Source organism: Pleurodeles waltl, chromosome 4_1 (genome assembly GCF_031143425.1).
Source record: "Pleurodeles waltl isolate 20211129_DDA chromosome 4_1, aPleWal1.hap1.20221129, whole genome shotgun sequence".
NCBI classification, from domain to species: Eukaryota; Metazoa; Chordata; class Amphibia; order Caudata; family Salamandridae; genus Pleurodeles; species Pleurodeles waltl.
Window position 1 is genome coordinate 49,330,907 of NC_090442.1, and position 20,473 is coordinate 49,351,379.

The 20,473-nt window shown below is 51.0% G+C and overlaps 1 protein-coding gene across 1 annotated transcript in view; it reads left to right on the top strand.

The window, feature by feature from the left end:
- Positions 1-20,473, top strand: part of LOC138286972 (uncharacterized) — a 248,419-nt gene that overhangs the window by 217,457 nt on the left and 10,489 nt on the right. Inside the window, exons 21-23 of the mRNA XM_069227341.1 lie at positions 1,559-1,675; positions 2,356-2,472; positions 2,794-2,904. Coding sequence (XP_069083442.1) covers positions 1,559-1,675; positions 2,356-2,472; positions 2,794-2,904 — 345 coding nt within the window. The remainder of the gene's footprint in view (positions 1-1,558; positions 1,676-2,355; positions 2,473-2,793; positions 2,905-20,473) is intronic.

The window sequence follows — 20,473 nt, forward strand, 5'->3', positions numbered from 1 at the left end:
ACCAGTAACTGATACAAGAACGCTCATGTTCGATAGCGGTTCAAGGGAGCTAGTGTCACGTGGTACTGACACGGGATGCCACTGTTACTGCAGTGTCTTTGGCCTACAGAAGTGCCAGCGGTCCATTCACAGGGACCTGATGATGACTCTCTGGTATCAGTACCTCAGTAAGAGCCAGAGGAAGGCTCCCGCTGTCTGAGCAGCGTCTCCACCACACTGCGTTGTATGAATGGCTACATCAGAAATAAGAAACCTTGTTGGCGCTGTGGCTAAAAAGACTTCTCTGGACCTTCTGACCTTAAGTATGCTGGAATCCTTAGTAAATCTGAACAGGCTCAGGTGCTGCATCGGGAGAGTTCTTTACAGCATGAAGAACAAGTAAAACAGTAAGTAACTAGGAGACTGACAAGATGGAAAACAGCAAAAGGGAAGCCCATAATGAGAATAATGTAGCAAGTTAATTCAGTCTGTTAGCACAAATGGGAGGGCGAGATCAAAATAGAATTGTGAACCATAAATACCCTTGTGAGTTGCACACATGCAACGGACAAAAGATCTACTTAAGAGGATATAAAACAAAATCTAATGCATGATTAAAAAGTATTTTGTGATCAAGCAGAAGTTGGAGCACAATCGGGTGTTACTGATGTAGGTTTACAATGTGGTTCTTTAGTTCACTTTTGACTTGGGCCAGACTTGTGGCAAGTCGGATATTAACTGACACAGAGTTCAAGATCGTAGGAACATTCTCAGAGGCGCTCCTCACAGTGGATTATTCTGTGAAGTTTTGGGTTTCAAAAAGAAGAAACCTTTGACTTCTAAGCATTTTGTTCAACCCAGAGATATTGATTTGGATTTTAATGTACTCGGTGGCGTAATGCTTTTTATATGATATATACTTTCCTGTATGTGCTTAATGATTCAAGGGTAGATCATTGAGTCATCATATAGTCAAATTTCACATTTTCTGGTGCCAGAGATCAGTGGTCAGCAGACTGCAGAATCAGTTTGGGGGAGGAGGACATTCTTTTCTTAGGAAGACCATCTATGAGGCACCCCTTATTCGAAGCTTGAAATTACTGTTATTTGGACACTAGCCTTAAAGTTCTGATGGAAACTGGTGATTGGGTTTAAGACAGAGGATTAAGAATTCAGCCTTATTGCACAATATTTTTCACTTTTATCAGTCTCATCCTTGCCCTGACCCATGACATGCAAGTGGGAATGGTAGGTATTTAATTTGTGCAGTCCATTTTCTGGTACGTCTGAGTATCATCAGTGTGCCGGTGGAAATAGAATCCCAAGTTGTGTAATTGTTCACCTGCAGGTGTAACATAGAAGTTGAACAGCAGCGGGTTAGGACTGAGCCTTGATTATCTCTGAAGGATGAAAGTTTAATATTAGAAAAGAAGTCCCCAATTTTCACACATTTCTCCCTCTGCCTCTCTATCTCCTTTGTCCTCCCTGTCTTCCTCTTGATTTCTTTAAAAAAAAAATTACAGGCTTTAAATGGTCTTCTGTGTTGTATTTCTCCTGAGTCTCATTTTATTTTTCACAGTAATGGTAGACACAATACCTGCTGTTTCATCTAAGATCAAGGAGGAGGCACAGGCCTGTCCCGTGGAACACGAGGATGAGGACTGTGAGATAAAGAGAAGCCTCAATATTATTACAGGTGAGTAAACAAGGTCCTTTTGAAAAAGATGTACAAATGCCCTCCCTAAACCCTAATGGTGACATAGAAAACATCCCTCTACTCCTTAGTATCTGAGAGCTGTTGACAGGCCTACTTTTTCCTTGTCCCTTTACTTCTGACAGATGTTGACAGATATATCGACCCTAATTGCTTCAGAATTATACAGCCGCTCTCCAAACCCTGTTTATTCTCCCCAGCCCACAGTGAAGGTCTTTGACTAGAGAACTACAAAGTAACCATGCCCCTCCTCTGTCTGATTAAGGAACTCAGGCTTTTTGCAGAATATGTTTCTGTTTTTTTGTCTCACCCATGCACTGACCTGTGATATGCAAGGGAGTATGGAAGGGATTTTATTTGTGCAGTCCATTTTCAGGTATGACTGAGTATCATCAGTGTACCTGGGAAAATACAACCCCAAGTTGTGTAATTGTTCACCTAAAGGTGCAACATATACGTTCAACAACAGTGGGTTTGGATATAGCATTGAGTAACTGTGAGGAGTGAAAGTTTAATATTAGAGAAGAAGTCACCAATTTTCAAACATTTCTCCCTCTGCCTCTCCCTTCTCCTCTTCCTCTAGTTTTCTTGAACCTTTTTTTGCAGCCTTTAGGTGCACGTCTGTGATTGTATTTCTCCTGGGTCTCATTTTATTTTCTCAGTTACGGTAGACTCCATGCCTGCTGTTTCTTCAGACATCAAGGAGGAGAAAAAGGACTGGCCCATAGGACATGATTACGACGACTTTGAGATAAAGAGAAGCCTCAATATTATAACAGGTGAGTAAACAAGGCTCACTTGAAAAAATGCCTACAATCCCAATGGTGATGGAGAAAACACCCTTCTACCCCTGAGTATCTGATAGGTGTTGAAAGTTGTATATTTCCCACATGCCTTTACCCTCTGCCGCATTATACAGTCCCCACACTTTGTTTATCTTTTCCAACTCACACTGAGGGTCTTTGACACTGACCTACAAGGTCATCCTACTGCTCCTGTGTCGTGTCCTTTTCTATGAGCCCCTTTCACGAACTGCTGAGTAATTGTCTTTTGAGTCTCCTTTTCTAGGCACTGTTTTGGTAATGTATCATTTTTTGCAGTAATGGCAAACACCAAACCAACTATTGATCCAAACATCAAAGAAGAGCAAGAAGATTGCTCTGTGGATGGCCAGGACCCGGAGATGAAAGGAAGCACCAATAATCATATACGTGAGTAAAAAACGCCAAATATACACAAAGGAGGCATCCTTGATCCCAACACTAGCACAGAGTTTCATCTACTCTGCTCTAGTTATTTGCTTTGGCTCTTACTTCGTGATGGTGGTTTGATTGGGATTTGGTTTGTAATGAAACAAATGGCATGTTTGTTTCTTTTGCCTTTTTTCATCATCTCTATATTGGTCCTTCCCATTTGAAATATTAGCTTACATGGTTCATGCTCTTAGTTTCATGTTCGTTTGTTGCCCCAAATATCACTGCTCACACAAGATCCATTCACTGTCCAGAATTCGAGGCAAAGTCTTGTGCTGTTATTGTATAGCGGCCTCCAAGTCCAATGTGTGCTTCTTAGCACACGATGCGTAGCTCTTTCGTTTTTGAAACATGTGTGGTATTGGACACGTGTGCCGCTGAATATTGGGGTTGGAAATTTGTAAAAGTGTGCTCTTGCCAGGCATATGTGCTCATAGCAGCTATCCCCTACAAAGGGATAGACTCACCTGGAGTTTTTGGTAAATGTTGCGAGTAATATAAGATTCTGTTAATGACAGAAGGTAAATACATTTTAAGAAACATTTAAATGTATATTCATTTATTCCTGGAAGTGCCCCATCATTAAAACAAATTGGTATACGGTTGTATACCAGAGTTTTTATTATCCCAGTAATGATCAAATAGACATTTTGCTGAGTTTGCTCTCAGTGCCATTTAAGTAGCACTATCAAGAATAATAATTATGTGAGCTAAACCCTGCTAATGGGATGATTTACCTCTTGTTGAACATGGGCTGTACACAAATCGCTGGAGGAGTGATCTGTTCTGGAGAGCCCTAGCAGAGCCTTGTTCAGCTGGTAAGTATCTCTGTTTCCTGCCCATGGCTCATGTGCAGCAAAGAAGGGGGAGAGCCTCACTGTGCAATTGTTCTATCACTGCCTAGAAAGTGTTGCTGCAGGGCAGCAAAGAAGAGAAGACAGATGAGGGATCCAAGGGTTTTGGTGGAGCGACTAAAGCTAAGACGCATTTGTAGGATCAACCAGTTGAGACATTTGTCTGCGATTGATCCCATTGACACAAAGATACAGACTCATGGCACGGACATTTTGGGATGCAAGTGATCACTCCGAAGAGAAGGCTGAGTGTTTTTTTTTGTGATCATGAGTGGAGGAGAATGGGGGTGGTGATCACTAGGACTGTTGGTGGAGTAACGGACCGGTGTAGCCGGTCTGCTCTCACCCGCCACTCCTTCATCCAGACTATGGATGAATAGGGTTCTCCCCATCTCTGGTGGGAAATTATAGTGGCAAGGGATGGGAAATGACACAGTCATATGTAAAACTAGAAGGGCAAAAGATAGTGCCCTATATTTAGAGCTATTTTGGTGGTTCCACTTTGCTCTATAAGTGAACAGATTGTCAAACTGTTGTCTTTTGAGGGGTTGGATTTCTCTCTCACTGTGACTGGCTGGTTACTCCCATTAAAGGCAATAAAACAGCGCTGCTTTTAGTTGGGGTAAAACGTCACCGTATATCTTAAGAGACTGCAAGGTGTGATGACTTCTAAACAAGACCTTCTGGGCGGGGAAGGTTCTGCAATAAAATTGAGAGGTGCAATGAACCTGCTTGTGCTGCTCAAAGGCCAGATGGGACACAGGATAGACAGATTGGGGCCACCAATTCCAGTGCAAATGAGTAGGGCTAAGACACAGGGTGCTTAGAGAGAAATATTTGGGTACTTTCTGTTACACGAGGGCACTGCTATAAGTTGAGTGTCACTGGGTACCTGGATTCTCTTCCATGGTGAAAGATAAGATGAGCAGAGTCACTCAGTTCAACAAGATGGCCAAATACAGTAAACGGGACTTAGGACAATGCCTCCTCAGGTGAGAGGAAGAATCTTGCCCTCCAATGAAAGTGGGCGTAAATACAGTTGTAATAGACTTGGGGCCAGATGTAGGAACAAAAAAATGTGCGAGTCGGAAATAGCGACTCCTTGCGAATCGCTATTTCCAACTCGCAAAACGAGATGCACGTAAAAATCGCTATACCAAATAGCGATTCGGTGCGGAGTCGCACCGCAATTTGCGACCTAACAATTTGCGAAATCGCTATTTGCGAGTTCGCAATTTGCGAGGTCGCAAATTGCACAGGGGTGTGGTCCTGAGTCAAAAATTGCGACTGACTCGCAAATTGCACACAGGTGCAAATAAAATAGTGAAAAACCCTCTTCCTAGTTCTGAGTGATGACATCAGAACCAGGAAGTACCCCCATGGAACAGGGAGGAGCCTACCCAGCCCAAACAGCAGATTAACACCCAGCTGAGAGGAGATACTTCGACAAAGGCATTTCAGGACAAGGAGACACCCAGTGCTGGCAAGAAAAGAAAACTGGAGTTTTCAGAGAAGGAGCTAGAGGTGCTAACAGAGGAGTGATGCCTGCACCATGATGTATTGTTTGGAAAGGCAGAAATGATTGTCCCTGACACCCGCAGGACATCCTCACAAAGATTAATGCCATTGGAGTCAGCCACCGCACAATAGATGAGGTTCGCAAAAGGTGGTACGACCTCCAGTCCAGGACCAATGAAAGGGTGGCTGAGCGTATGAGGGAGATGCATGGCACTGGAGGAGGCCCATCTACAGTATCACCCCCTACAGTCATAGAGACCATGGTGGAGACCACTCTGGAGTTGGAGGCAGTACTTGGAATTGGACACCTTGACCGTTCAGCTCCAGGAAACATCCACAAGTACCAAAATTAACTTATTTACACCACTCTATGCACCATGCACACAACCACATTACACATAAGCATGCACCTCCAGATTAGCTCCATTCATATATTGACACTTATAGAACAGTGCATTATGGGCAATGTAGTACAAATATTGAGAAATATTTATTCTGAGACATCAAACATATGTGAGGCACTGACAGTGTATCCCCTGTGTTCCACAGGTCTCCCACAAGGACCCACCAACAGCCCTACTGTACAGGGAGATGAACCAGCCACACACACACAAGACGAGGCAGCCACAGAAACTGCAGGGGAGGGCATGACAACACCACCCGTCCAATATGCACCAGAGGACATGGATGAGGCTGATCTGGGTTTTGAGGAAGCCAACGTGGCACCGGGGCCAATGATGAGGGAGAGTCAACCACATAGGTCAGCTGGCTCTGTGCGGAGACGGCAACGCCCAATGCAGTCAGAGAGTGAGGAGGATGTCACCGACGAACAATTGTTGGGACTGGAGGCATCCTTACTGCAAAGTCACCGGCTGCAAAACAGACACATGCGGGTGAAGAATAGGAACCTGAACAGACTGCAGCACACACTCTCCCAGGGTTCTGCCAATGTGGACAACCAGTTCACTGCTATGAACACAAACATAGCAAACCTTACTAGTTACATAAACAACGTGGTCAGGGAAATGGTGGCAGATAGGGCACATGCAAGGCGCAGGGAGCGCAAAACTGCTTCCCGTTTGGACAGACTGAGTGTTTCAATTGGGCGCCTTGCAACCACAACAACCTGCCTGTCAAGGCGCACAGTGAAGCTGCAGGTTGAACTTGGCCATTTTGCAAGAGGACTTGGGCGCATCAGCCATGCAGTGGACCTGCTAGAGACCAACCAGGCAGCAAGGGGCATTGGCGATACCCCTCAGGATAGCGAGGAGATCTCCAGTGTCAGCAGTGTATCTGCCACTGATGCACGAATCCTGCGGAGTAGCCGTGCCCGGCAAGAATCAGGGGACCAACCTGGATTGAGCCATGGTGTCCGTAGTCGCAGGAGGCTGTGAGCTACCAATCTGTGTTGTGACTGAGGCACATGAACTAAATGTGTCAGACTTTACTTTTTGCTTTCTTCATGCAGTTTAGTTGACTATATTTTCTTCATTATATTCCTGAAATTAAAGGGATAATTTGTTGTACTACACAATTGGGCTATGTGTGTCTTACATTAGTGAGTGTTGTCACGGTTGCCACGTACCTGCCAAAGAAGTGGGTTGCAATGTGGTTCCGTCTCTGTCTGCCCTCCATTGCAATGCTTCCATCCCCAGGCTGTCGGTATGGTAGTTCTTGCTCCTCATCCTCCGAATCTGTGTCGTCAGGGGTGAGATATAGCCCACGTCTGGTGGCAATGTTGTGTAGGATGGCACAAGTAGCAACAATCTTGCATGCAGTATCTGGGGCATACTGGAGTGCCCCTCCACTTTTGTGCAGGCATCGGAATCGTGACTTCAACAAGCTGAACGTCCTCTCTATGACAGATCTGGTCCGTCGATGTCCAGTGTTGTATCGCCTCTCATTCTGATTGCCAGGTGTTAGGTATGGGGTGAGTATCCATGGTCTCAGGGCATATGCACTGTCACCTGTGTGACAAAAGAGCCAAAATTAGCAGGGCATCACAGGGTTACGCAGACATCAGAGTGTACTACACAGTACCTAATAAATATCCTTCGCCAAACTCCCCACGTTCTAGGCGTTGGTGTACCCCACTGTGCCTGAATATGTATGCATCATATGTACTCCCTGGATATTTAGCCACAATGTCAGTAATGACATTATGGGTGTCACATACCACCTGGATGTTTAGTGAGTGGGTACATTTCCTATTGCGGAACACATATTCCAGATTTGCAGGTGGGCAAATTGGTATATGTGTCCCGTCCACACACCCTATTACATGGGGGAAGTTGGCAATTCTGTAGAAGTACAACATGGTGCTGTTAATTTCCTCCTCATTCCTGGGAAGGTATATATATCTGGACATGTGTGCGAGTATGGCATCTAGGAAACGTCTGAAGAATCTTGAGAGGGCACTTTGGGATACCTCACCTGCCACTACAATCACCCCCTGATAGCTACCCGAGGCCAAGAGGTGCAGTGAGCAGAGCACTTGCACATGTGTGGGGATGGCGCAGCCGCGTATTGTCTGGCGTTCTAGCTGAGGTTTCAGCAGTTCAATGATGTCTAGGATAACTGCGCTGCTCAGTCTGTATTTATCAAAAATCTCATCCTCAGTTTGTTGAAATAGTGTCTGTCTGGTTCGGTATATCCTCTCCTGTCTCTGCCTCCTCCTCCTCTGCTGGGCAGCCTGGACTCTCCTCCTCCATGCAATCACGTATAGTGCAGCCATTGTGAGAAAGCCAGAAGCCTTCTGGGTCTCCTTTTATACTTTGGTTCTGGTTACCACCTGTTCGGAATCAGTGCTAATCTGGGTGTGCAAAATGGACTGTTTGCGACTAGTCGCAATTTGCGACTGGCTTGTGCATTTGGTTTGCGACTTCGTATTGCGAGTCGCAAAATCAGGTCGCAATTTTTGCGAGTCGGTAAAAAGTTTCCTACATCTGGCCCTTAAAGTGTTCGAGAATGGATTCACAAAATGAGGGACATAGAGCGGCCCTCGTGGAAACTGTTTCCAAGGAAAGGCCAGAGAAACTGATGAATGGGAAGAAGCCAGTGACACCGGGTCTCAGCCCAGCTTGATGTTTTGCCAGGGACTGTTCCATTCCGAGAACACTCTTGCATCACTACACTTCGATATTTTTGAAACAAGCTGGTAAATGCGTAATACATTAGCTTGTTACAGCCATCGGTTCTTGTTGAAGCAGTCTTGTAAATGCTGACTGCATCTGATTTAGGGCCTTGGTCCTCTTTAGGGGAAGAAGTAATAAAGTGTGAACTGTGTGAGGATCTATGTTTGCTTTATGGGACTGGACGGTGTGAACAGCAGCTGTTGATGCTGTTGCTCCTGTTTGACAGACTGGTACACCATCTTTTTACTATGCCCACTGGCGGATGTCACGCAGATTGGTGCACAAGAGTTGCATTTGGGTGCTGCCGCCTTGCAGTACAGTATGCCTCACTGCTGTGGTATATTTGAGCCACAGATGCTTGTGGCAGTTGTTGACATTTTCTGAATTATCCATAGTTATGACTTCGTCTTCATTTGTGGCGCATTCTATGTTTTCCTGACCTGACTGGTAAAGAGGAACTGTAAGCATTCATAGTCTGCAATTGAGGCACTCAGCTGCAAACCCCAACTATGACCTACTGCTGCACGCAGCTGGGGCCCATATGTGCGCTAGATAACTTCACAGCACAGTAGCCATCTGCATAGCTTTATGAATCACAGACCCTGCAGTTCATTCATCATCAAGAGTAGATATTTCTATGCAACGCTTATGGTTTATGGTCTGCCGTGTCTGCCTGCTGTAGACGAGAATAAATTCTGCATGTATGTTCAAGTTTCGTCCAACTTCCAAGAAGAAAAGTACTTTTGTGCACCTGACCAATGAGAGTGCCAATCTTCTGTAGAGAAAAAAGAAACTGTCTGATTTTAACAGCTTCGGTGTGCAGCCTTGCCACCTATACCGTTTCTTACAGTTCAGAAAATGCAGGATCCAGTTGCGTATCAGCACAGGCTGTGGCAGGAGTGGCTACAGAAAGCATGACATACTCCACAGCAACTAAGAAAACAGATCAATTGTGTCCTCAGTGTTATAAACGCAATAGAAGAACACTGTTCTGCTTAGAAAATAAGGGGGTGATTCTAACCCTGGCGGTCGGTGATAAAGCGGCGGCCAACCCGCCAACAGGCCGGCGGTCCAAAAAATGGAATTCTGACCCTGGCGGAAACCGCCAACACAGCCCGCCACATTAACACTCCGACCGCCACCGCGGTACAGACAAACAGCGCGGCGGTCACCGCCAACAGGCAGGCGGCAGACAATGTACCGCCCACAGTATTACAACTCACCAATCCGCCACCTTTTCCGGGGCGGAAGCCCCGCCGATAAAAACACGGCGGAAACAGACTACGGACGGGAAAACGCTCACCAAAACACACTCCACGAGTACGTGGAACCCGAATTAAACATCCTACCTGCTCATCTACCACGAGTACGAACTCCGGCGCAGATGACAACAGTGAGTACTGCACCTACGACACACGGGAGGGGGGAGGAGGAAAGGTTACGGGCACACACATATGCGACCCCCACCCCCCCCAAACTATGTACACACCAATGCAGAGCAACAATGCACAGTGACACCACCCAAACCCCCCTGAAAAATGCAAAGACATAATTAAATTGTGAACCAAATTTTTATATAAAAAATAGACTCTGAGATGTATTGGCAACTATGCAAAATATCTATAACAAAATAATACTATACACACTGCCATGGCGAACCGAGGCAATTAGTCCGCTACATCCAAGTCAAATGGAACAGTCCGTGGGCTACAGTGTAGCGACACAAGGGCCAAGCCCACACAGGAGACCTGAGTCCTTTGGAGAGAACACTGCAGGGGCATCTGATGAAAATACTACAGGCACCTCAGGGGGAAGGGAAGGGGGGGGCACCACAGCCACATGAGTCCACGACGCAAGATCCACGAAGGGGCCACCATGCCCACTGTGCCATCCTGGGGAGTGCAAAGCCACAGTCTCTCAAGTCTCTACAGTGGGTGGGTTGCCCACTCTGCCATCCTGGGGAGTGCAAAGCCACAGTCTCTCAAGTCTCTACAGTGGGTGGGTTGCCCACTGTACCATCCTGGGGAGTGCAAAGCCACAGTCTCTCAAGTCTCTACAGTGGGTGGGTTGCCCACTCTGCCATCCTGGGGAGTGCAAAGCCACAGTCTCTCAAGTCTCTACAGTGGGTGGGTTGCCCACTGTACCATCCTGGGGAGTGCAAAGCCACAGTCTCTCAAGTCTCTACAGTGGGTGGGTTGCCCACTCTGCCATCCTGGGGAGTGCAAAGCCACAGTCTATCAAGTCTCTACAGTGGGTGGGTTGCCCACTGTACCATCCTGGGGAGTGCAAAGCCACAGTCTCTCAAGTCTCTACAGTGGCTGGCTTGCCCACTGTGCCATCCTGGGGAGTGCAAAGCCACAGTCTCTCAAGTCTCTACAGTGGGTGGCTTGCCCTCTCTGCCATCGTGGGGAGTGCAAAGCCACTGTCTCTCAAGTGGATAATAGTCTCCACTGGTCAAGGAGGAGGCATGGTGGGCACAGTGAACCATAAACAGTGCTTGAGACGGCGGGGCCCAGCGGAGCGGTGCTTGAGACGACGGGGCCCAGCGGAGCGGTGCTTGAGATGAAGGGGCCCAGCGGAGCGGTGCTTGAGATGAAGGGGCCCAGCGGAGCGGTGCTTGAGACGGCGGGGCCCAGCGGAGCGGTGCTTGACAGGAAGGGCCCAGCGGAGCGGTGCTTGAGACGGCGGGGCCCAGCGGAGCGGTGCTTGAGACGGCGGGGCCCAGCGGAGCGGTGCTTGAGACGGCGGGGCCCAGCGGAGCGGTGCTTGAGACGGCGGGGCCCAGCGGAGCGGTGCTTGAGATGAAGGGGCCCAGCGGAGCGGTGCTTGACAGGAAGGGCCCAGCGGAGCGGTGCTCTTCTGCACGGCGGGCCCTGTTCAGCGGTGCTCTTCTGCACGGCGGGCCCTGTTCAGCGGTGCCTATCTTCACGGCGGGCCCTGTTCAGCGGTGCTCTTCTGCACGGTGGGCCCTGTTCAGCGGTGCCTATCTTCACGGCGGGCCCTGTTCAGCGGTGCTCTTCTGCACGGCAGGCCCTGTTCAGCAGTGCTCTTCTGCACGGCGGGCCCTGTTCAGCAGTGCTCTTCTGCACGGCGGGCCCTGTTCAGCGGTGCCTATCTTCACGGCGGGCCCTGTTCAGCGGTGCCTATCTTCACGGCGGGCCCTGTTCAGCAGTGCCTATCTTCACGGCGGGCCCTGTTCAGCGGTGCTCTTCTGCACGGCGGGCCCTGTTCAGCGGTGCCTATCTTCACGGCGGGCCCTGTTCAGCGGTGCACATCCAGTAGGTTCAAGGGAGCCAGACCTGGCCTGGACTCCGTGCTCAGACGCCCTCCGGCCGTGATGTTCCTGGGCCCTTCGGTGACGGAGTCCTGGGCCCTTTGGTGTCCTCCTTTCCAGCTGGGATGTGGCATGTGGGGCCCACCTGCTCCGCGCTCCTGCTGGCTGACGTCTCCGCCCTGCTGCCCTTACGCTCCTTAGATGGGGCTCTCGGGCCCTTGCCTCCCCTAGACGTTGTGGCTGGTGAAGTGGGCGAACTCTGCTCCTTGGGGGCAGCCGTGTCAGTCTTCGCACGGCGGCCCTTGTGTTTCCTGGTCCTCTTGCCGGGGGGGGGGCGCTGGATGTGTCCTTGCTGCTGATGGAAGTGTCACTGCTGGCAAAGGGTGGGCTCCAGAACCCATGCACAACAGTGACACCCGAAGTTGGGCTGGTGGTGGCTGTGGTGCTCTTGGGACTCTTTGCAGATGGAGGGGGTAGGTCATCGGAGGGGAAGAGGTCAAGATTAGCCAGGAAAACTTTTTTAGGGCCAAGGTAAAAGGTAGGAGAAGTGGAGATGGAAGTGGAGGAAGAGGATGTGGTTGTAGGAGAGTCAGGTGTGCTGTCATTGGGTGAAGGTGCAGGTGCTGTAGGCTGTTGTGAGGTGGATGTCTGTTGGGTGGGTGTCTGCCTGCGTTTGTGTGTCTTGGAAGGGGTGGTGACAGACACAGTGGGAGAGGACACAGGGGACGTGTAAATGGCAGTGGGGGTGGTGACTGCACGCGTGCGGACTGTACAGGAGGGTGTGGTGGTGATGGAAGCACTGGCTGATGTTGGTGTGCATGCAGGTGTGAGTGGAGACGTCACAGGGAGGGAGGAGGGAGACGAGGAGGAGGGGGACACAGGGGTGGTAGTGACTGTTGGGATGTCTGCATCTGGGTGTTGCTTGGGTGAGTGTTTGTGGGATCTGTGGTGCTTGTGTCTGGATGAGCTGCCCTTGGGTGTTGAGGTGTGTGCAGGCTGGTCAGATGGTGTGGATGGGATAGGCTGAGGAACAGGAGACAGAGACAGGGTGGAGGCAGTCAGAAGAGGGAGGCTGGAAACAGGGACAATGGCTGCCGTCAGTGCTGAGGCCAGAGCATTGAACGATCGTTGATGGGCAGCCTGACCCGAATGAATGCCCTCCAGGTAGGCATTGCTCCGATGCACCTCCCTTTCTACCCCCTGGATGGCATTCAAAAGGGTAGTCTGCCCAACAATGAGTGTCCTGAGGAGATCAATGACCTCCTCACTGAGGGCAGCAGGGGTAACAGGGGCAGGGGCTGAGGTGCCTGGGGCGAAGGAGACGCCCGCCTTCCTGGGTGAGCGGGCACGGAGCGTAGGCTGAGGGGCTGCTGGGAGGGCGGGGCTGGTGCGCTGGGTGGCGGCTGTACCTGTAGAGGCGGGGGGCCCGGATCTTGCCGCCACCGCTAGGGAGCTCCCATCCGAGGACGTGTCGCTGTCGCTGCTCTCACCAGCGGTCCCTGTCGTGGTGCTCCCCTCGCCCTCCGGCTCACTTGGGCCCTCGGTGTCTGTTCCTGTGCCCACCGGGGCCTTGTGGCTTGCAGCTCCCTCGTGCTCCGATGCCAAATCTCCTCCGCCTGATGATGCTAATGCACACATGCACAAGAAGATGAAGAAGAAGGGTGGGGGGAGAAAGAGAAGACCTGGTTGAGTGCATGCAATGTCAACACCGTTGGCGGAGAGGACAGACACAGGAGCCGCATGCACTAAGCCGCGCATTCGGGGCACACTACTCAGTACTTCTGACTCGGACAACAGGTCAGGAGACGACAAGCGCACCCATGTGTGAGGCTGGACCATCAATAGCTGGACTTGTCACCCTACGGAGGTGGGGGCCGGGAGCACAGGGACATGCCTAAGGGAGAGGACTACACTACAGAAAGCGCCCTGGCCTAATGTCACCCCCAACCCTCCTCCCCCACCCAGACGCCTCCACTGCGCAGAAAGATAGCTGAATGTGCTGATACTCACCCCCTTGTGTCTGCTGTGATGCTCTCAAGCGCCCATCCAAATCAGGGTAGGCCACCGCCAGGATCCGGGACATCAGGGGGGTCAGGGTACGACTGGCACCCCTCCTGGGTTGGGAGGCCATCCCCAGCAGTGACTCGGCGGTCTTCCTGGTTCCGCAGCGGATGTCCTCCCACCTCTTGCGGCAGTGGGTGCCCCGTCTGACGTGGACCCCCAGGGCCCGGACTTCCTTGGCGATGGCATGCCAAATCCCAACTTTCTGATGGGCGCTGACCTATGTGACATGTACAGGGTGGGAAGGAAACAATCATCAACTTACTGCATGTTAGATGTGATTGGCCCCCCCTCCCCAACCTTGCAATATAGCACATGCTCTCATCTGTTGTGCGTTGCACTCCTCATTCGCCCCCCACCCCACCAACTTACATCCACCCCACTCCACACAGGCATCGCCCATTCCATGTGCACCCGGTGTACTCACCTGTTGGTCTGGAGGACCGTAGAGTAACGCATACTGGGGGAGGACCCCATCCACGAGCTTCTCCAACTCGTCAGACGTGAAGGCAGGGGCCCTTTCCCCAGTCGCAGCAGCCATTGTCACTTCCAGACCGAGTTCACAGCAGCACTTGCAGTATAGGTCCTCTCCTGTGGATGATCAGGTCTCGAGTGATTAAGCAGATAGAAAATGGCGGTCACGCCCGCGGCGGTGCGTACCGCGGCGGTGCGTACCGCGACCGCCGGCGCACATCGTCATTGGCTCCTGAAACCCATAGGCTTCAATTTTATCCAATGCGGCTCCGTATAGCGGTCTTCGACCGCCTACCGCCACGGTGTGCTCCGCCAGCGCAGTGACCTCACATCCCATTGTCCCACTTCACAGGTCAGGCAGCCGCCATTTCAAGGGCCCACATGGCATTATCTCTACTGCGACACACAGGCCTAGGCCTGGCATTGCCACACATACACGCCTTTCAATACCTAGATAACCGTGTGCCATGCAAGCAGTGGTGAACGTACCAGTGATTATCTTGACTCTGTGCTCCATGTTGTCCTTCCTAGGCACCGTCCGCTGGGATTTGCGAGGAGAAGGATGAATCCTCACGTGTACCGACCGCTGGTGGACCTGTCGACAATGGAAGAACGCCACATCATACTACGATACCGACTTGACCGTGCCACCATCCATGAACTGTGTGCCCAGCTGGAGCCAGCCCTGATGTCCCCCATCCGCCAACCCACAGGAATTCCCCCTCTGGTGCAGGTGCTGTCAGTCCTCCATTTTCTTGCAAGTGGCTCATTCCAGACAACAGTGGCCATGTCATCTGGAATGTCTCAGCCAATGTTTTCTAAGGTTTTGTCTAGAGTGTTGTCTGCCCTGACGAAACACATGCGGAGTTACATTATATTCCCAGAGGAGGTTGATTTGCCCACTGTGAAGGGTGATTTTTATGCCCTTGGACATATTCCCAACATAATTGGTGCCATTGATGGGACCCATGTAGCCTTAGTCCCCCCAAAAGACGATGAGCAGGTGTACAGAAACAGGAAGAGTTACCATTCTATGAACGTCCAGGTGGTCTGTTTGGCTGACCAGTACATCTCCCATGTGAATGCAATGTTCCCTGGTTCAGTGCATGACGCGTATGTGATGCGTAATAGCAGCATCCCTTATGTGATGGAACAGCTACAGAGACAACGTGTGTGGCTAATAGGTGACTCTGGTTACCCCAACCTGCCTTGGCTATTGACCCCAGTGAGGAATCCCCGGGCCAGGGCTGAGGAACGGTACAATGAGGCCCATGGGCGAACTAGGAGGATCATAGAAAGGACCTTTGGGGTTCTGAAGGCCAGGTTTAGGTGTCTGCATATGACAGGGGGATCCCTGATGTACTCACCAAAGAAGGTGTGCCAGATCATCGTGGCCTGCTGTATGCTTCACAATCTGGCATTGCGACGTCAGGTGCCTTTCTTGCAGGAGGATGGTCCAGATGGTGGTGTTGAAGCAGCTGTAGAGCCTGTGGAGAGTGAAGAGGAGGAAGACTCAGAGGACGACCCAGACAACAGGGACAGAGTTATCCAACAGTATTTTCATTAGCACACAGGTAAGAATCACACACGCCATTTTAATTTCCCTGAATGCCTCGTTTTTCTCAACTTTGTCTATGACCCCCCAGTTCTTTTAAACTGATGTTTGATTCTCCCTTCCCTTTTCAGTGCTGTATGACCCACTGCGTGACTTCTGCTTGGTTAGCCCATGGACTAATGCTTATTGATCTCGGTATGTGTTCAGCACAAAGTTTACAGAACATAATTGATCGGTAATGTGTTTTACATTTGTAAATAATACAGCCTGACTCCAGCATGATTTCAGTGCATTGAGTGATTTATTTTTGGTGCTAGATAATGGTACATGATATTCACACGGTGATGGGTGGGGGTGGAGTAATGGCCATGGCAGAGTCCAGTTCTCAATCTCACAGGTGCATTGTCCATATGCCTGTGGAAGGATGGAGCAGGGGCAGTTCAAGGTTGGACAGGGTGGCAATGTGGGACAGTGGGATGACTTCAGGGGGTATCTCATGCTGGCGGGGGTCTTGACATCCTACTCTGTCTTTTTTTTGGATCTCAGGCTCCTCTTGCGGGGTGGTTGTTCTTCAGCAGGAGGTGGGGTTCTGGTGGCCTGTCGTTGTGGTGGGGCCTCCTGTCCACTAGCGCCGGCGGAGGTGGTAGGCTGTTCCTGGTCCAGGCTAGTGACAGGGGCCCTGTGTGGTGCCACATGGTCCCGCAACGTGTCTTCTATCCGGTGGAGGGCCTGGACTAGGCTCCCCATGGCGGTAGAGATGTTGGTGAGATGATCGTTGAACCCCATGTAGCGTTCCTCCTGCTGTGCCTGGATCTCCTGGAACCTGGCCAGTACCGTCGCCATCGTCTCTTGTGAGCGGTGGTAGGCTGCCATGATGGTGGTGAGGGCCTCTTGGAGAGTCGGTTCCCTGGGCCTCTCCTCCCCCCCCTGTCGCACAGCAGCCCTCCGAGTTGCCCTGTTTCCCCCGGACTCTGTCCCCTGGACGGTGTGCCCACTACCACTGCCCCCAGGTCCCTGTTGTTGTTGGGGTGGTGGGTTAGCCTGGGGGCCCTGTAGTGGCAGACACACCGCTGATTGACCTGTCCTAGAGACAGAGCCATGGGCCCGCTGGGTGGGAGCTGTGCTGTTGTTCCCCGAGGGGGTTGGGTCTGCTGTGGTCTGTGTGTGGGGAACCGACTGTCCAGAGGTCCCCGATGGTCCGGGCTGGTCGTCAGGTTCCAGGTCGACAGAGCTGCTGTCATCACTGGGTGCCTCTTCCGGGGGGGGATGGACATTTCTGGACCCTCCTGGCCGGTGTGTTGGCGTTCGGGTCCTGCATGGGGTAAGAGAGTATGGTTATTGTTTCTGTGTGTGCTATTGTGTGCGATTTATGGGTGCCCTTGTCCCCCAGTGCTGTCATTCCCTTGGGGGAGGTGTTGTGGGGGTGTTGGGGGGGGGGGGGTATGTGCAGTGGTCATGCTTAGGTGATGGGTGTCCATAGTTTGTGGTGGCATGCAGGGGTTGGTGTTGGGTGGGTTGTGCTGGGGAGACATTCTCAGGGAGGATGTGTGATGGGGGGTTGGGGGTGAGGGTGGTGGTGGGGGTTGGCATGCTGGGGGGGGGAGGGGGTGAAGTAGTTGAGATTGTACTTACCAGAGTCCATTCCTCCGTGTACTCCAGCGAAGCCATCAGGATGCAGGATGTTTAGTACCTCTTGCTCCCATGCTGTGAATTCGGGTGGAGTGGGTGGGGGTCCCCCGCCAGTCTTCTGCACTGCGATGTTGTGTTGCGAGACCATCGAGCGCACCTTTCCCCGTAAGTCGTTCCAACGTTTGCGGATGTCCTCTCGATTTCTGGGATGCTGTCCCACCGCGTTTACCCTGTCCACGATCCGCTGCCATAGCTCCGCCTTCCTGGCTATAGTGGTGTGCTGCACCTGTGAGCCGAAGAGCTGGGGTCCGACTCTAATGATCTCCTCCACCATGACCCGGAGTTCTTGGTCCGAAAAGCGTGGGTGCCTTTGGGGTGCCATGGGGTGGTGTGGATGAGGTGTGGGGTGGTGTATATGGTGAAGAGTGTGTTGGTGTGTGGTGCTTTGTGCTTCTATGTGGTGTGTGTGATGGTGTAGTGTGCCTCTGTGTGATGTAGCTCTCTATTCTGTGATGTGTCTCTCTCTCCTTCGTCTATGATCTTCGGTCGTAGGGGTTTGTGGGTGATGTGGGTGTGTGTTTTATAGTTGGTTGGATGTGTGTCAGGTGTGTGTATTTCAAATTGTCCAATGTGGCTGGGTTTTGGAGCTGTGTGTGTATTTTGACCGTGGCGGTGTGTCCCGCCAATGGAATACCGCGGTTGAAAGACCGCCGCGTGGATTCGTGGGTCAGAATGGCATGGGCGTGTTTGTGTTGGCGTGACGGTGGAGGTTTGGTCATCTCCAGTTTTCCGCGGCCCGCTAATGTGGCGGCCTTCCTTGGATGTCGGGATTTTGGCAGTTTCGCCGTTGTGGGTCAGAATGACCGCGGCGGTAGAATGGCGGACTTCTGACCGGCGGTAAGGGCCTTTTACCGCCGAGGTCAGAATGACCCTCATAATGTATTTTTAAGTAGCAATAAAATGCAGGCCGCAGGGTTGATGGATCACTGCTGAATGTCGCAGTGAGGATAGTTTGTGATGAGGTGGGAATGAACGACAGGCTCCACATTAAAAACAACATGGGGGATCCTAGCTTCACCCAGTCGATTTTTACAAAAAAAAATACTGATTGAATGTAGCTCAGTAAATTAAAATAATTGTCCTGCAGATCTGCTAAAAAGAACCAGTCATTGTCATGGACAGCATTCATCTCCTGAGCCAAAATCACCCTTTTGAACCTCTGATGGGCAAAGAAATGATTTTGATTGTAGCCATCTAAAACTAAAGAAGTACCTTACCCTTTTTCCTTACAGAGTACTAAAGGGAGCAGTATCGATGGCAGCCTAGTGCGGGGCAAGACCCTCTGTATTGCAGGTGTGGCAGCAGTGGCCTGGAGGTTGTGCCTATGGGTGCTGTACAGTACCGACAGTCATCATCACTAAGACCATTCCTGCATCCACTGGTATCTAGGTGTAGACATGGAAGTGGAGAGAATGCTTTCTCCACTGACGTATAGTGGGTCTCCTTAGATGATACCAAAGAGGTCAGCTTTTTCTTGTGGAAGTTATTGGGATCTATACTCTATAGAGGCTGGAGAATTTGGTTTGTTCTTTCCTCTCAAGAGTCTCATGTTGCTTTCTGAGAGAAGTTCCACTGGTTTGGAAGGACTTAAGGACTAAAACCTTTTCTGGCACGAAGAGGAGAGGTGACCTTGATGGCACCTCTCAGATGATACGCTGCGAAGACGGTGCCCATCTAGCACTGCTGGAGTGCCTCACCCTCAGAGGGATTTATTAAATTTTTAACATCAAACAGGGATGACACACAATGGTTAACAACTTGCGCAGACTCCCTCGCCCCACTGAAAAGAAACAACAACACCTGCAACCATCAAGACCGCCCCCTGGTTCACCACAGAACTCCAAGCCTCCAAACGTGAATGCTGCAAAATTGAGAAAGCATGGCGCCAAGAACCCTCAATGAGCAATTTCTCCACCCTCAAAACAACCATACGCAAACACCACCAACTCATCCGGACCACCAAACGGTCATTCTACAAAGAATGCATAGATAATAACTCACACAACAGCAAGGAACTCTTTACCATCGTCAAAGAGCTCACCAAACCCAAATCCAGCACCATCGACTCCCCTCACACCCAAAATACTTGCAACTCCCTCTCCAACTACTTTCACCTCAAAATCATAGACATACACAACAGTTTCACAGCATCTGCACCCACCGTCACCACCACCGACATAACCAACAGCACAACGCCCCCCATACCAACCAACTACACACCTGGACCCCAACCAACGACGAAGAAACTGAAAAGCCCATGAACTCCATCCACTCAGGCTCCCCCACAGACCCCTGCCCCCACCACATATTCAACCAGGCCAGCCAAATCATCGCTCTCCAGCTCCGCGCCGTAATCAACAGCTCCTTCGACGCCGCAACCTTCCCAGACACCTGGAAGCACGCCAAAGTCAACACGCTCCTCAAAAAACCCAAACCAGACCCGGAAGACCTCACAAACTACCGTCCCATCTCTCTTCTCCCCTTCCCCGCCAAGGTCGCTGAGAAGATAGTGAACGCCCAACTGTCTCACTTCCTAGAGGAAAACAACGCACTTGACGCCTCCCAGGCTGGATTACGCAAGAATCACAGCACTGAGACCGCCCTGATCACCTGCACAGACGACATCAGAACCAAAGTGGACAAGGGCGAGACCGTCGCTCTCATCCTTCTGGACCTCTCCGCAGCTTTTGGCATTGTATGCCACCAAACCCTCAGTGCACGCCTTTTTGACGCAGGAATCCGACACAAGGCCCTAGACTGGCTTACCTCCTTCCTCGCCGAAAGAACCCAAAGAGTTCGCCTCCCTCCTTCCGGTCCCCAGCCACCAAGATCATCTGCAGGGTGCCCCAAGGATCTTCCCTCAGCCCCCACGGAATCACCATCATCTCGTACGCAGACGACACCCAGCTCATCATCTCCCTCACCAGGAACCCTTCCACCGCCAAGACAACCCTACACACTGGACTCC